Source organism: Artemia sp. Qi Xiang Cuo, chromosome 4 (genome assembly GCF_049724085.1).
Source record: "Artemia sp. Qi Xiang Cuo chromosome 4, ASM4972408v1, whole genome shotgun sequence".
In the NCBI taxonomy this organism is placed as follows: Eukaryota; Metazoa; Arthropoda; class Branchiopoda; order Anostraca; family Artemiidae; genus Artemia; species Artemia sp. Qi Xiang Cuo.
In genome coordinates this window covers 48,009,687-48,028,181 of record NC_142797.1, presented here as the reverse complement: position 1 = coordinate 48,028,181, position 18,495 = coordinate 48,009,687, and the positions used below count along the sequence as shown (strand labels likewise).

Below are 18,495 nucleotides of genomic sequence, written 5' to 3'. Positions count from 1 at the left end.
CCGGTTATGTCCATTCTGATTGTTCGAAAACTATTTTTCATTAATTTTCACGTTTCGAGCTTTACTAGTTTAGCTCATTTTCCGTATAAACGATAAAGTGTACACACCAGCAAAACTTCAAACCCTTGATTTGGTATATATAGACTAAAAAAAGTTTATTATGTGTTTATTTACCAATTGTTGTTATTGCTTTATTTACTAGCTAGGGGGAAATTTTATCATAAGTATTTGTATTAATAAAGATTTAACTTATCTAACTGCAATGGGCTTTAGGCCTTTTTATCAACAGAATATCATACCAAATTACGCGTTTGATATCTATCTTGTCAACTGCTCAATTTATTTTAATTCTATTCATACAAAATACATAATTGGAAGGGCAAGAAACACACATTTACCTATAAAAAAACGCTAACTTTTTTCAATGTTATGTAAAAATTTTGTAGCAATGTCTTGATCCTTGAAGCTGAACAAAAATTTCGTAGGCTTGAGCTTATCTTGTGCCTTCTCACTGATTGAAGGGTTTGGAATGCACCACAAGCTCACACTTTTCTTGTCTAGAATATAAATATTTAGTTGAATTTATTATCGTCTAAACTTAAAAGGAGGAAAGCCAAAGAGAAAGGAGAAAGGTAATAACTGAGGTCATTTACCTATAGGATTTTCAATAGTCATAAATCTAAAGACGTTATAAGTAGAAGAAGAGAGGAAGAGAGAGAGAGAGAGAGAGAGAAGAGAGAGAGAGAGAAAAAGAGAGAGAGAGAAAAGAGAGAGAGAGAGGGAGAGAGAGAGAGAAACCATCAAAAGAATTTCATTTTTATAGAGAAGCCTCTTGATAAGTCAATTTAGTGCAATAAGTCTTTAGATGAACTGAAAAGTAAGAAGTTTTGAGCCTTTGCAAATATGCAAGACTAAAATGATGACAGTTTTTGCCATAAACGACAAAAGGTTAAATATATGCTTCTAAGTACATACGCCACGGAGAGGGGGGGGGGATATTAACCCCATGATTTCCTACTTCTTCGAACACTTTTCCTGTTTTTTTAAATTGTAATCTCTTCCAAAATAAATTCATCTGCAGGTGCTGACTCTTGCTTAGTTTTTTTTAAGATATGCACTACATCTTACAAAGGATTTTTTTCTAACTTGGGCAAGGCCGTATCCAGGGGGTACCAGGTTCGAAAACCAACCTGACAAGTATGTGTCCTATAAAAGAGTCATACATACTCCCGCCATTTACCCGTGCAGCCCCAGCCATTTAAACATTTGCCTCTCAATTACTTGAACTATCTGTCTTGGCTTTCTATCTGTCATCTTTCAAAATGTATAAAACTAAGGATTAATTTAAAGGTCTGATAATTTAAGTACTTGTTTATAAGCCTATGCTTGAAAACGCATCCTCTCACCTATCTAAAACCAAACTGTTCTTCACTTAAAAATTAATATAGAGGACTTCATTTTATGACTTCATTCAATAATGACTTCATTTTGTTTCCTGTCCTGTTCTATTTTTGTATATGTCTTCATTTTGGTTCACTAATAAAACCTGTAAAACAGTTTTAACCAAAAAGCTGCATAGGGGACAGAAAATAATTTTTAAAAAGCATATTGAATGTTATTCCGGCGATTACAATTCACTTCAAAATATATCGCAAAACATCAAAACTACTTATGAAATTCCAAACCTAAACTAAGGTCTGTCAATATCATATCTTTTACGCCAGTTATTGGTCATGTTTTAGGAGATGGGAATGCCAACTGTCGAGTTATAAGTATAATACTGGTGTTATGTCTTATTCAAGAGACACAATTAGGGTGACACAATTTCCAGCACTATTGAAGAAAGTGATCGTCTCGTGAAAGCAAAACTGTCCGATTTGTCTATTCGTACAAGTTTGTTTGTTAGCAACACTGTTCGTTGTGCGTTTTAAAAAGTAAAATAGGATTTTATGATTTGAATTTTTATTGGTGCATTTTACCATGAGGCAGCTGAGAGAAAGGGTTCATTCCACAGAAGTTATTACTTGTTATTATGATAAACCCTGCTAAGGGGAGGAGCCATTCGATAGTAATAACGTTCGTGGAACGGAAAAATAGTAGAGCAATAGCTATCGGCGAAATATTTGAATCAAACGAAGCACTTCAAAATCTACAAACAAACAATGGGCAATGACGAGAGTTTAAAGCATGAGGAGAAAAAGAGCCGATTTTTTTCTATCTAAATAAATAAACTTTTTCTATCTGGATAAATAGTTATCACGACTTATGATGCTGGCGAGCATAATAAGTAAATCGTAACGATAAGAACTCCCGTGGAACGAAAATAATAAGAAGGAGTAGCCAAATTTTTATAATATTGCGGCCGTGGAACGCAAATAGTAACAACGTTGTAACGATAATAAATCCCTGGAACACGCTCAAAAATTGACCGCTTCTCTCATAAATACAAGAGCACTCAAACTTCTATGTTCTCAAAAACTCGCTATTTGGCAGGTACAGTAAGGGTTTAGTTCAAAGAGAGCAATATCTATTTGGGTCATTCTCTTTAGGAACTTACGACGAATGGAAATACTGCGATGATAAATTGTCTAGCGTCGCTAATAGGTAAAGAATTGATACTTAAAAAAGAAATGCTTACTTTTCTCTAATTGAGGATTTGTGTTGACAGCAAAAATATTGAGTAGGAGGTTTCCAAGAGCGTTATCAGCTCTAACAATCAATTGAACTTTGTCGTCTACATTCTTCAAGAACAAATTGCCAATTCCTCTGCTTTTGAATTCATTTCCATCAAGATAGAATAGCTTTGACCTGAATAATTAATTACACATTAGTTTATAGAATAAAAGTTGATCGTTTATTCAAAATAAGCAGCCAACTAGCAATTGTGCCATGGGAGGCTTTTTAAAAGAGGCATTATAATAAATAACTTCAAAACTGTTTTTTCAAAATTTTGGTAAAGGGGAAATTAGAAAAAAAAATATATTTGTCACTTTTTGGATGGGATCAAACGCAGAAATGAATCTCAATAGAGACATATATAACACTGTAATCAGACTGTAGCACTTGTTGATAATGTCTATGCACACAAGAAATTTTACTGAAAATTTTGCCATTCTTTTGCAATGTATATATTTTGTTTATTTCTCATGATATTTTTTTTCTGTTTCTGAAATTTTTCTTCGATATCAGTTGATTATGTTGGATCAGTTAATTTAATGTAAATTGTATGCTTATTTGAGTCGAACTAACCTGTGCTACCGTTTACCAATTATCTTCACGCTGTCTACAAAAATTTGAGTAAAATTATGACTAAAAATATAAAAAAAATTGATTCTCAGATCTCATACCTTGTTTCAAAGAACGCATCACTTTCTTTGACATCTTTCTTCTCAAAAGTTTGGGCCTTTTCTTCTTCATCTTCTTCCTGACCAGCGGTTACATCTGCCGTGGGTACGGTACTGTAATAGATAAACACAAAATGATGAGTGCGGCCATTTTAAAACGGAAGGGCGATTCTAATATCTTTTTTGAAGGTAAATTAAAATGCAAGAAACTATATATCTAATGGATTTATATCCACAAGTGACATATGTACAATTTATGAGTACTCCACAAGAAAGAAGGAAGGCCAACTAGGGGCACCTATTGCAGAGGGGCATTTGCCCTCCAGATTTAGAGAAATACCTTTTTTGGTGTTTTCGCTGATAAAATGATAGAAGTCCCCACCCCCTTAGATTTTGAAATATACCGTTTTGTATCTTCGTTATAAAAAAAAATAAAAAAAATCCTTGAGACCAACCCCTTTTTTTTTTACCAACCATGATTGAGACAAAAAATTTCAGTACCAAGTGTTTAAATACCAATCGGCCTAATTCTAAGTACTGTATTTGAGGCCTTACTATTTAGCCAAACATCGATTTTTTCTCATTTAAACTCTCGAAGAAAAAGTTTTTGATAAAACATGGATAGGCCAATTCATTTGGGGCAAAAAACATGAATTGTATACGAGCTACAAGAAGTATGGGCGACTCAAGGTCATTTAGCCTCTGCAAGTGCAGTTGGATATTACTAAACTATAAAGGGGAATGACAGTGTATTTTGTTTGTAATCGCAGGTAAATAAAAAAGCATACAGTTAGAGGTTCCCAGCGGCGTAAAAACGAATACCGACTATATTACTGCACGTATCCAACTTGAAACTATTCAAATGGTAGACAATGTGATTTATACTTTGGATGAGTGACTATAGTGAATGAACCTGAGCAGAAATTAAATCAAATTAAATGCCATAAATCAATACTATTTTCTATATTATTTCCACATACATTCTTACAACTTTATTTTGGCTTAGCATCACCTCAAAATTTTCAGACCATAATTCTTTAAAAATCTCTTAATCACTAGCCAAACCCTGACCCCTCTCTTAAACTGAAATCAGTTTGGACATTCTGCTTTCGCTTAATTTCTTGGAGTTTACTTGGATTTTATTTTAAACCTTATGCTCATAGTTTCCATCCAGTCTCGATGATTCTTGCTCCTATTCTTCATAAGAGCCAGAAACGTAACTCCGCTTTCTCGAAGCAAGAATGCAGAAAATATGGATCCTCAGTCCGATTTCGTTTTCTTCGTTTATTTCTATTTTCTGAGAGGAGGGGGAGGGGGCAAGACTGTAGGGTTGCATTGTTTTTGCTCTATTTCAGGATATATTGAAATTTCCTTGTAATTTTGATTTCAATCGGTCTTTTAGAGAAAGCATAAAATAAGAATAAAGACCAGAATGCGAGTTAATATTGATTTAGAATAAGATATGAACAGGATGGTCGTTCTGAAGCCACTAGTATTGTAGTACTAGCCCACAAAAAAAGACAAAAATTCAGGTATGAATTGTCAAAAACAAATAAACAAGTTGAGAAAAATTTGGATTATCTATTTTTTCTTTTCTTGGGTTTAAAATATAAGTGGCAGCTAGAAAGTAACATATGGTGTCAATGAACAAGAAGAATAATTCTCATAGAATAATTCTGACTGAATAGAGGGGTCTTGCACTTTCCGCCACCTGGTTTACCTCTCGAAGCGCCACGTGTGCCGCACAGTTCCACCAAGCGTGGCACAGTCCCAGCAACAACCTGGTGTACGTGATTTTTGAAAGTTGGCACTCCCATGGACTGGATAAATGAAAATCTATGTAGAAAGCTGAATTACAAAGATAATTTAAAAGGGAAATGAGAATGATAAGATATATACTTTATTTTTGAAACTAAACTTATTAATTTCAGGGAAGAAGATACTTAAAATAAATTCAACGAAAAAATTGTTCATGATGGAAAGAATACTATTACACTTTTAGGATCAGCAAAACAGCTCCAATAAGTTATATGTTGTTACCCCGAATGCCTGATACGAGAAAAGAAAAAAAAATTGACTTATTATTATTATTATTCATTTATTGCCCGTCAAAAAAAGGTACAGTAGACGGAGTAATCACTAAAGAAAGAAAAAAAAGAAGAAAAAGAAGGACACAAACACACATTGAAAATTCAAATACATGACAAAAAAAAACTCTTAATTACATTAATACGAACAATGATGCTAACGAAAGGATGATAAAAGTTTCTTTTGAAACGAGAGAGAGATTTGTTAATACTAATATTATTATTATTATTAATATTATTCATTTAATACCCGTCAAAAAAAAGGTACATATACGGAATAACCCCTAAAATGACAAAAAAAAAAAAAAAATAGAGAAAAAAAAAATATTACATTAATACAAAAAAACTATTGTGAACAAATTGGTGACCCTGGATGATTAAACTTACTTTGAAAACGGGATAGAGACTTATTAAGGCTAAAATTAGGGTCAGATAGCTTATACAAATGAATAATTTTACGGTTTCTTGTCCAAGTGGGCAAATGTAGAAGATATTTAGCAAATCTGAAGAAGATTGATCGTAGGTACTTTTTATCTATAACTGTAAAAAATCTCCAGAAATGAACAATGTAAAGCATATGTGGAAGGGCTGTGGCGTTGTAAATGGATGCTAGAATATAACGGTTGAAACGTAGTTTGCTTTTTACGATTACAACGTAAGAAATGCTAATTTTACGCTCAACGTGAGAAATCAGCAAACGACGAGTGTGGCCTATAGATGTGCCAATTGGAAGGCCCAGGTATGTAATATGGTCTGAGGGTTTAACAAGAGAACCGTCCATATTTATAAGAGAAGTAGAGTGATTTCGCCAACTGAAAAGGATTACTTCGGATTTCTCAGGATTAAAAGACCGACTGATTTTGCATATTCATTTTTGGGAGATTTGAAAGGTTGTTTACTGCACGTAATTGTTTGCCTGAGATTCAAGATTGTATTAACATGAAGATCCAGAGACAGATTGGTTTTTACAAGTCTACACGCATAGAAATACTTTGCCTGAGCACCCAGAGATCGAGCACTGAACAAGTCTGGGAAAATGACTCCCAACTGTCTAGTTCTTTTCTTAAAAGTGATGGGGTATATAGGAATCAAAAGCACATTTGAGGCAATCGAAGAGTTTCGCCTCACACGAGAATTAATGCAATTGCATTGGGATTGATGGAGAGCCGACTGCAAGGGAAAACGGGATGGGAGTTTTAAACGCACTCTTGGATTCTTATATAAGTCCCTGAGAACTTGGACAACTGATGGGTTTACGCTTTGCCTTGCGATATGAAGAAGCATGGACGAATTAACTAAGGAATCGAATGCATGTTTAACGGCATGACCGGCGAGGATCATACTTTCTCCCGAAGATTCAGCGTCGGCAAGGGCAGTAAAAACTGCTGTAAGAGCATGATAACAGCCAAGCTTAGCATGAAAACCAAACTGAAATGGGGGAACGTAACATTTCTGTCTTAACTCATCAAGAAAAAGAAGCTCGAAAAGTTGGCATATCTTAGTAGAGACGGTGATGGGACGGAAAGAGGAACATTGCACCTCAGATTTCCCTTTTTTGGGAATCGGAGTCTGATCACCAATGCAGAACGATGATGGAACAATACCTGTATCAAATATCATTTGCATGAGAAGGCTGAGGTGACGCACCAATAGATAACTTCCATTAATGATGTGTAGAGTGTTAACCTTATCTATCCCACAAGACCCTTTCTTTTTAAGTTGGGATATGGCTTTTATAACAGCGTCACAAGTAACAACAAAATCAAGGTCAGGAGATTCATCACTGAATTTGCAGAGCTCGTCACAAAATTGTGACTCTAAAACAGGATCAGAAAACTCATTTGAAAAATGGGATATCCATTCGGACAAAGGAATGTCATTCGGGTCTGGCAAATTGGAGGAGATAGTACGAGGTAATAGCTTCCACAGTAGATCAGGTGAATTCTTGACCTTCTCGGAATAAAGTGTCTGCATTTTAGATCGATGAAGGGCAAGTTCCTTAGCAAAACATTTTTTTTTACAATTTTCTCAGTTCATTGAACTTGGAACTTGGGTACCGACACGTATTTTTTTAAGAGGAACTGCCCTTTTTTCAGCACACAAAAGTGCATGGCAGATTTCTGCGGAGTAGATATCAAGAGTTAATCTAACCTCATTAATGTCTTTATTAGAAGACTTTTGCAGAAGATGAAATGGAACCCGGATCTTGTTTAGGATACTATCTGAACTTTCAATGAACTGGGATATGTCAATTTTATTCCAATCGCGAGAAGTATACCACTTGTGCCGGTGAACAGTATAAGCCTGTAACACTGGAATCTGGGAAGCTTCTCGTTTAAAACTAGAAGCAATAGGAAGGTGATCTGAAACTTGAAATTTGGAAACTGCCTCAACACAAGGTATATCAAGGTTATATAACACGACATGGTCGAGGTTAGATGTGCAAGAGGAAGAATGAATGTAAGTAAACTGAACAGATTTCTGTTGAACTTTAAAATCATCACCAAATATTCCTAATAGTAAAGAAGCACGGATAGAAGCTGAAGACAACCTGCAAATTAAATCACAATTAAAATCACCTACGATCAAACACCGGATTTTCAGTTTAAGGACATCACGAAGACAAGAGCTAAGTTTACTAATTGCTAAAGCGAAATCTCTCTCCGAATCTTCATCTTTGTAATATGTGGGTAAATACACATTTATTATTACGCACTCACCTACTCGAACAGCTAAAAAACTATCACTAGAAAAGAAAACACAAGAATTAAGATTCGATGCAACATAAGTAGCAATACCTCTGGAAGCTCAGCCTTTAGAAGCACTACGTTTAGCTGGAACCGAAAGTTATGAAGGTGGCTCTAATGTCAATTAAACTAAGGCTATGGTTGGTCAGGAAATGTTCCTGCAAACACAGAATATCATGATTATGAAGTATATTTTCAAGAATAGGTATTTTTTTATAAGACCACCAGAGAGAAAAAGAATATTCATTAATCTACTTAGCTGCCCGTTTATCGTTTTGAGAGTTGCCAGGTCATTTGATACTCTAACAAGTGTGATTAGACTCTTTACATGTAATGCAAAATACGTTCCTAACACACAGATTATCCCTGGCGGAAGTGGTTTGTGAAGCCTCAGCGATAGAACAGCTCTGCGTTCTTACAATCAGCAGCAAAATGTCCTTGTTGATGGCATCTGAAACACCGTCTAGGTATGAATATGAAATTCTGGACAGTTAACCTTTCATAACCCACCTTCACAGAATTTTTCAGAAAGGAATCGAGATCACTCCGCTGTTCAAAATAAATCTTGTAGACACGTGACTTGCCACACTGCAAAGCTTTGACACACTTTGGAATAATTTTCTCTAGATCTTTTTCATTCATTTCTGTCGGTACGCCTTTTATTATACCGATGAAGGCGGGAAATTTAACAGAAGCTAAAAGGCCAGGTTGGAACTTTTTCATCTGGTCAGCAATTAAGGAGGCAGCGGGTTTACTTTTTACGACAATTTTCCATTCTGATGAAGAACGTTTCACCTCTGAAATATCATTTGCAGCTTCAGGACATATTTTATCAATAAAATCTTTCCTTAACAGTGGAGATGAAAGATTGGACAGGCAATTTTTTAACACAACAGCATAGGTAGGAGGATTGGATTGGTCCTTGGTGCGAGACGACTGAGCGGAAGAGGGCCAGGCAGAGGTTGCCTGTAGTGCGAGATGTTGCTTATTTTGCTCAGACAAACTGTCAATTTTACGGGAAAGTTCATTCATGCGACAGGTTAACGTTGCAACGATCGCATCACCAATTGTTGGGATTTCACACGGTGAGCATAGCACGAATTCTGGGATCTTACGTTTTTTTTTCAATGCCGTAGATAACCACTTACAAATGTCAAGGATATTTTTATCGTCTTTTCAGCATCTAATTAATCGTGTTCCGGCCTCTACGACCTGATCTAAGACCTCCTTTGCTTTTAGAACGGTTTCATGAATGAAAAAGCTTGTAGACTTAGAAATTATTGTCTCTACTTCGATACCATAGATCATCGATCGAGAAATAAAATTCAATATTGGATTCAAAATAATATCCGAGTCGTCCATTATTTCATAATTGCACTTACGGTAATAATATTCAATAGATAAAAATCCACTCCAAATCAATGCCAAAAACCGTCGCCAATATAAACTCAATCCAATCGAGCAAGTAGTGACGTCACAGTGGAGTTATAGCTTTGTAGTCCAAGGAATTGTTTTCAAGGTCACTGAGTTAGTGAGATTTCAAAATCTAAAAATGTAATCTCACACTGACTCTAGGTCAGGAATTACAATCACTTACATTCCCTATGAAATATACTTTGGTTGCGCAATAAATAATCCTTTTTGTCATTTAAAATATAATCCGATTACGAATGCTATTTATTTGGTTAGATTGTTAACATATAAGTAGCTGAATTAGTATCTATTTTGTAACTGAATTAAAAAAAAAAATTGCTAAAATATAGGAGAAGGAAACTATTATGTAATCAAGTAAAAAAAAAGAAGACAAAACTAAATCAACAAAAAACGCATAAACGTTGAAAAAATTAAACATTTCCTTTTCAGCAACGTATTTGTGTTTTTCAATAGAACTTTACCTTTGGGTGTCAGTAGGTGGTGCAGAAGATGGAGTACTACTGGTCAAACCAAATGAAAAAGTGCTGGTAGTGCTTGGTTTTGGGGCTCCAAAAGAAAAGGTTGAACTGCCAGAAAGCAAGGGATTGACGGTCGTTGACGGAAGCCCACCTCCGCCAAAACTAGAGTTTGATGTTCCACTACGCAGAGGACTTGCTGCCGTTGAAGATTTTGCACCTCCTCCAAATGTAAACGAAAGATTAGACTTTGTATCCATTGTGGTTGTAGCTGGAAGTTTTCCTCCAAAGCTAAAAGTAGGAGCTGAAACTGTATCACTTTTAGCTTCATTTGAGAAAGTGAACAACGGCTTTGGCGCCACAGTTGTGGACTCAGTTACTGACTGACTGGTGGAAAAAGGGGGTGCTTGAAAAGAGAAGGAATTTGGGGGCGTTGAGGTAGTCATTGACACAGAAGTTGCTGAAATTGTTGTCGCGGTCGTACTTATGGTCTTGATTTTAGCTATAAAAAAAAATTTAAATACTTAAATAATATCTTATATGAATATGTACTGTCTAGTAGAAACCAAATTTTTTAACTGGATAATAAAACAGGGACAAGAAAACGAAAACCGGTAGCAGCTGATGTGCAACGAAGCTATACCAAGTAGCATAATGAATCTGGTATTGTCAAAAATAAGCTATAGAAGAAATTTTATCTTAAGTAGGCTTCAATTCATCATCTAAAAGACAATCTAGACAAGAAAATATCAAAACAAATTTATTGTCTCTCAGTCAACGCAGCATACACCTATAAAACTAGCATAAATAAATTTAATTTATGATATTTGTAGTACTATGCAAAAATAGCACTTTACTGAAAAACGAAACCGACGCAAAAAAAAAACAAACAAAAAACACCAAATATAGTTTGAGGACCCGGAAAGTCACTAAGTAGCCTGCAGAATACAAGATACTAATTTATAAGGCTGTTAACCGTCCTTTACTAGCCACGATATCGGTAACTTTTATTATACTATTTAAATTCTAATATGAAAAAAAAATTATATTTTAACCGAAACATCATTAAACAATAAAACAAAAACAACAGTGATTGACAAAGCAACTCATAGGTTTCACCAGTCGTAATATCAGTAGCCAGTGATATAAAATTTTACCCTGTAGAAGCATACTTTAACATTATTTGAAATCAAGAATGGTAGATTTTCTTAATAGCAAAAATGGTTCGTTTTTACTGGCAGCCCTTTTCGTAAATAGCTTGATATTTTATACCCTTGTAAAAATTATTTTCCCAACCAACATTTCTTCTATCAATCAAGTAAGCTTGATTTTTAGCAGCTTCAGTAAAAATTGATGATAATACTACTAGAGATTTATTGAAGGACTCATCAGCTAAGCCAAAAACTGCTGTTTGTGCTCTATCTAATCACCCTCTATTCACACACAAAAATCAGTTTTCCCCCAAGACTACACCCAAAATTTAGGAATCAGCAATCTGGGAATCTGATCCTAAAATGTAGGAATTCGATCCCATAATGAAAACATTTTTAGTAGTCAGTATAAGATCAAGAGCTCAATTGAGAAAAGGAAGAAAAAAAGAGAGACAATTTGCCTTATTTCTTTGGATTGGTTTCTTATACTGATCAACCTTTAGGTTAGTATTGCTAAAAGGATTAGTTCTAATTAATCTCCTCTTTTGCTTAAAATTGTCAGCAATAATTTGTACTATATTGAGTGCTTCATACAATAAATGCAAGTTTGACAATGTATTCTTGGGACAGGGATTTTGAGAAATAAAATCAACATATAATGTATCTTAGATAAAATATATTAGATGGTTTATATATTAAATGGTACGATAAGATTCAAAATAGAAAAAAAAACCTCAAGTTGTTAGTTAGTTATTAGGCAATTAATTGAGCAACATTTGAGCAACAATTGAGCAACTATTAATTCATCAAACATCCTACTCAGAGAACAATCTGAGTAAGTGTGCATTATGTAACCTCCATTTGCATTTAATGTGACACCAACTCGAAAATTATATTTTAAAGTTTTTGATAATCACTTGCCAAATTACAAATTAACTAGTAGGCCTATGTAATAAAAGGAACTAGTGCAGGAAATTCATTTCGGTGGGTAAGAATGACATTCGGTAAAAACCTAGAATTGGAGCTATTGAGAGGGGAACATATAAAGAAAACAATTCTTAATTCATAATTTTTAGAAAAATTGTAGTTAACACAATTTGAAGGCACTTCTAACATACTTTACCCCCCCCCCCCCAATGTGCAAATATATAGCCAAAATTATATATTTCCCATGCATTTTGCCATGCGTCACTCTTGATTAAGCGGAAAAAAAAAACATCGCTTCGAAGGAATTTAAAAGAAAGTCTAGTGCAAATCAGAAATGACTAACATTTACGTAACTTTAAAACACAGGATTTGATACAAAAACCTTAAAAACGTACCTTAGATATAAGGTAAGCTTCCTATACGATGGTAAGATTGACACGATGTGTCAATCTTACCTTGTCAAGAATGTGGACAGCATTTGAAGCTGGTTAATGCCATAAGTGAACGTAAATCGTGTTTCCTTAGAATTTCAAATGTTAAAAATCGAAACTTCCGCTTTATCAAGTACTCTTCGAAAATCCAAATGACAAATTTATTAGACAAATTTCCTTTGAAAATCCAAATACCAAATTTATGAGACAAATTTCCTTTGAAAATCCAAATGCCAAATTTATTAGACGAATTTCTATCGAAAATTCAAATGCCAAATTCATAAGACACTGCATATCTGTGACTTGTAACAAATTTGCTCAATTATCAGAAAACAAAAGAAGTGAAAATTTTATTTCACCAAGTTTTACTGAGGGCACCCATTTTTCCTCAAGCAAATCAATCAAGCCACTTATTTAAATTAAGAACAGACTTTGTGTACTCTCCTGTTACAAAACAAATTGAATACTCAAGAGGTTTGAATAATCCACGACCTTAACAAAAGGTGCGGGTCGATATAAAAATCAGATTTTGCCGCAAATTAAGCCTATCAACTTAATCAAATCCCTTGTTAAGATCTTGATCAACTGAATCAAATCAATGTAAGATGCAGAAAGTATATATCTACTACTACAAATATTTATCTACGAGTCCTTTTAGAAATTAATTTAAGAATTAAAATTTTCCGAAAAATAAGTTTTTTCAAAGAAAAGTAAAGGCCATTTTAAACTTGAGATCAGCAGATACAAATACCTGTTAAAGTTCCAACTCAAAACGACCAGAAATTACTATTAAAGAATAATTGAAACCCAAAAGGAACAGAAATTAAATAAACAATCATAGCAAAAAAAAAACATGCAACAAGTAAAAATATAAATGATTAAATAGATCTCAAAGCGAGTATTGCTTAGATTGAATATGAAAATCAAGCTTAAAACGAACAAAAATCACTACAAACAAGAGTTTGGGTATCGCCTCCTTCTCTCACTGTAAAAGTCTAAAACCTACTGCGTCATTGGCGCTTTACTGAAAACCAATTATATTACAAATATCTTCTTTTGTACTTAATATTGAAAATAAATATTAAAATTACAGTAAAATTTTGAACTGATGAGCTTTCAGAAATTAATGTCATTTTACATAAACTATTCAGTTTAATTTATTGTTGTTTTTTTTCTAAAATTGTTCAAGACGAATACAGTTTCACGACAAACAAGAGTTTGGATACTGCTCCCTTCCTTAATTGTAAAAACCAAAAGCCTACTTTATCTCCATGATTTGGAAGTCTTTGACCACCGCTGTCTACAAAAAATCCTGAGGATTCGATACTTCGACCGAATCTCAAATGTGGACGTGCGCCACTGCTGCAGTAACATCGAACCCGCCGCCATGATTGTCAAACAGAGAAGACTGCTTTGGCTCGGTCATGTCCTTAAAAGACCCAATGACCGCATCATAAAGCAAGTGCTTCTAGCTGCCCCGTTGCCAGATTGGCGCAGGCGACCTGGCGGTCAATTTAAGAATTGGTGGACAACTGCCAAAAACGACCTCGACCCCATTGGCGGATTTCGAAAATTTGGCAGAAAGTGGGAGAGCTGCTGGCTCCGTTTTACTGAAGAGCTGGCACACGATCGCGACAAATGGGAGTCAATCATACGTAGTCTTCTAGATGCCTGGTGAGGCGTCCACGTCTCGTCCCGCAACAAGTACAATTAAGTAAGTAAGTTACTGCGTCATTTGCGCTTCACTGAAAACGAATTATATTACAAATATTTTCTAGGAAAGTAAAACTGAAAATAAAATTACAGTAAAATAAAATCTTGAATTGATGGATCTTTCAACAATTAATATCATTATGCATCAAACATTCAATTTGATTTTGTTTATACTTTCCAAGACTGTTCAAGACACATATAGTTTTCAGTAAAGCGCCAATGACGCAATAGATTTTAAGACTTTTACAGTGAGAGAAGGAGGCAATACCCAAACTCTTGTTTGTAGTGATTTTGTTCGTTTCAAGCTTGATTTGCATATTCAATTTAAGTTTCACTCTTTTTAAGATTTATTTATTCATTTACATTAATATCTATTGTATGTTTGTTTGCATTGATTGTTTATTTAGTTTCTGTTCGTTTTGAGTTTCAATTATACTTCAATAGCAAAATATTTATTTTTTCAATTTAAGCTTTACTCGCTTTAAGATCTATTTATTCATTTATATTAATACTTGTTGTATGTTTTTGCTATGATTGTTTATTTAATTTCTGTTCGTTTTGGGTTTTAATAGTAATTTCTCGTCGTTTTGAGTTTGAATTTTTAACAGCTATTTGTATCTGCTGATCTTAAGTTTAAAATGGCCTTTACTTTTCTTTGAACCATATACGCCTGCCCCCAGGCTCTGGGGGAATGCGTCGACACAGGAGTTTTTCTTATCTGATCTTTGAACTATTTTTAACAAAACGGCTATCTCAAAATTTTCAACGGCAGTGTTTGGAAAAAAAGGCGTGGGGGGGGGGGGGGCTAGTCGCGCTCGGATCTCTTTTTACTCTTAAAAAGGGGCGCGGGGGGATATGGCACACCTGATCTCTTTCGACTCTTATAAACTGAACTAGAATTTTCAATTTCCAACCACATGAGCCCTCTCTGAAGTTTATACGAGCATCCATTCTATAATAGCCATATATACTCCCCAGGCATAACTTACAACGCCTACCCCGGGTCCTGAAAGATTGTGTCGACCCCGGAGTTTTCGTTAAATGATTTTTGGACTATTTAAAAAAATGGCTCTCTCAAAATTCTTATCGTATGGGTTTGAGGAAAATAGGGCGTGGAGGGGAGGGGGAATAATTACCCTCCGATCTCTTTTGAATCTTAAAACTGAACGAGAACTTTCAATTTCCAATCAAATGAGCCCTCTCCAAAGTTTATGCGAGCATCCCTTCCATACAAACCATATATGCCCCCAGAGCATTACTTACAACGCCTGCCCTGGGCCCTGGGGGGCTGCGTAAGGAGTTTGTCTTATATGACCTTTGAACTATTTTTAACGAAATGGTTACCTCAAATTTTTTATCGGATGGGTTCGTGGAGAAAAAGGGTGCGTGTGGGTGGGGGGGGGGTGTTAGTTGTCTTCGTATATCTTTTGACTCTAAAAAAGTGAACTAGAACTTTCAATTTCCAATCAAATGAGCCCTCTCTGAAGTTCAAACAAGCAACCCTTTCATAAGAACCATATAGACCCCCAGGACAACAATCAAAACGCCTAAACGCCTATCCCCCGGGCCCTGGGGGGTCGTGTCGATACCGGAGTTTTTGTTATCTAATTTTTAATTTATTTAAAAAAAAATGGCTATCTCTAAATTTGTAGAGGATGGGTCTGGGGAAAAAAGGGCATGGGGAGGGGGGTTAGTTGCCCCCCGATCTCTTGACCATTAAAAAGCGAAAAGCTTTTGACTCTTAAAAAGTGAACTCGAAATTTCAATTTCAAATCAAATGAACACTCTGAAGTTTATACTAGCATCCCTTTCATAAGAACCATATATGCCCCCAGGGCATAACTTAAAACGCCTGCCCCGGGGCCCTGGGGGGCTTTGTCAACACCTGAGTTTTGTTATCTGATTAAAAAAAATTTTTATCTGAGTTTTGAAAATTTTTATCGGATGCATTTGGGAAAGGGGCCGGGGACGGGGGGGGGGCTAGTTGCCCTCCAATCTCTTTTGACTCTAAAAAACTGAACTAGAACTTTCAATTTCTAGTTCTGAGATCCTGGGAGGTTGTGTCGACCCCCGGAGTTTTCGTTATATGATCCTCGAATTATTATTTTTATTTAAATGGCCACCTCAAAGTTCTTATCGAACTGGTTTGAGGAAAAAGACCGTAGAGGGGGGGGGGGGCTTTTGCCCTCCGACCTCTAAAAACTCTTGAAAAGTGAACTAGAACTTTCAATTTCCAATCAAATGAGACCTCTATGAAGTTTATACGAGCATCCCTATCATAAGAACCATACATTTCCTCAGGGCATAAGTTAAAACGCCTGCCCCCAGGCCCTAGGGGGTTGTATCGACACCGAAGTGTTTCTTATCCAACCTTTGAGCTATTTCTAACAAAATGGCTATCTCAAAATTTACGTCAGATGAACTTGGAAAAAAGACGTGAGGGGAAGGGGGGGGGGCTAGTTGCGCTTGTATCTCTTTTGACTCTTAAAAAGTGAACCCGAAATTTCAATTTCCAATCAAAGGAGCCCTCTGAAGTTTATACGAGCATCCCTTTCTTAAGAACTATATATGCCCCCAGGGCATAACTTACAACGCCTGCCCTGGGGCCCTAGGGGGCTTTGTCAACACCTGAGTTTTTGTTATCTGACTAAAAATTCTGGTTATCTGAGTTTTGAAAATTTTTATCGGATGCAGGTCGAGACTGGAGTTTTTGTTATATGATCTTTGAACTATTTTTTAATAAAACGGCTATCTTACAATTTTTATCAGATGCATTTGGCAAAAATGGCGTGGGGGGGGGGCTGGTTACCCTCCCATCTCTTTTGACTTATAAAAAGTTAACTAGAACTTTCAATTTCCAATCAAATGAGCCCTCTCTTAAGTTTATACGAGCATTCCTCCCATAAGAGCCATATATGCCCCCAGGGCATAACTTACAACGCCTGCCTCTGGGCCCTGGGGGGCTTTGTCAACACCTGAGTTTTGTTATCTGATAAAAAAATTTTGTTATCTGAGTTTTGAAAATTTTTATCGGATGCATTTGGGAAAGGGGACGGGGACGGGGGGGGGGGCTAGTTGCCCTCCAATCTCTTTTGACTCTCAAAAACTGAACTAGAACTTTCAATTTCTAGTTCTGAGACCCTGGGAGGTTGTGTCGACCCCCGGAGTTTTCGTTATATGATCCTCAAATTATTTTTTTTTAAATGGCTACCTCAAAGTTCTTATCGAACTGGTTTGAGGAAAAAGAGCGTGGATGGGGGAGGGGGGGGGGCTCTTGCCCTCCGACCTCTTAAAACACTTGAAAAGTGAACTAGAACTTTCAATTTCCAATCAAATGAGACTTCTATGAAGTTTATACGAGCATCCCGATCAAAAGAACCATACATTTCCTCAGGGCATAAGTTAAAACGCCTGCCCCCAGGCCCTAGGGGGGTGTATCGACACCGAAGTGTTTCTTATCCAACCTTTGAACTGTTTCTAAGAAAATGGCTATCTCAAAATTTTCATCGGATGAATTTGCAAAAAAGGCGTGGGGGGGGGGGGGGGAGCTAGTTGCCCTTGTATCTCTTTTGACTCTTAAAAAGTGAACTCGAAATTTCAATTTCCAATCAAATGAACCCTCTCTGAAGTTCATACGAGCATCCCTTTCATAAGAACTATATATGCCCCCAGGGCATAACTTACACGCCTGCCCTGGGGCCCTAGGGGGCTTTGTCAACACCTGAGTTTTTGTTATCTGACTAAAAATTCTGGTTATCTGAGTTTTGAAAATTTTTATCGGATGCAGGTCGAGACTGGAGTTTTTGTTATATGATCTTTGAACTATTTTTAACAAAATGGCTATCTTAAAATTTTTATCAGATGTATTCGGGAAAAATGGCGGGGGGGGGGGGCGGGGTTACCCTCCGATCTCTTTTGACTCTTAGACAATGAACTAGAGCTCTCACCTGCAGATCAGATGATCCATCTCAGAAGTAATTATAATTTTCCTTTCCATAGGAGCTGAATATGCCCCCAAGATATAACTTACAACACTTGCCACTGGGCCCTGGGGGCTTGCGTTGACACCGGAGTTTTTGTTATATGACCTTTGAACTGTTTTTAACAAAATGGCTATCTCAAAATATTTATCGCATGTATTTGGGAAAAGAAGGGCGTGGGAGGGGGCTACTTGCCCTCCGATCATTTTAACTCTTAAAAATGGCA

At 36.0% G+C, this 18,495-nt stretch overlaps 1 protein-coding gene across 1 annotated transcript in view; it reads right to left on the bottom strand.

Moving 5' to 3' along the window:
- Positions 1-317: 317 nt before the first annotated feature.
- The window catches only part of LOC148953176 (nuclear pore complex protein Nup50-like), a 40,588-nt gene continuing 22,410 nt past the window's right edge, over positions 318-18,495 (bottom strand). Inside the window, exons 3-6 of the mRNA XM_089087562.1 lie at positions 10,074-10,569; positions 3,348-3,458; positions 2,639-2,808; positions 318-557 (exon numbers count right to left, since the gene is read on the bottom strand). Coding sequence (XP_088943688.1) covers positions 412-557; positions 2,639-2,808; positions 3,348-3,458; positions 10,074-10,569 — 923 coding nt within the window. The 3' untranslated portion in view covers positions 318-411. The remainder of the gene's footprint in view (positions 558-2,638; positions 2,809-3,347; positions 3,459-10,073; positions 10,570-18,495) is intronic.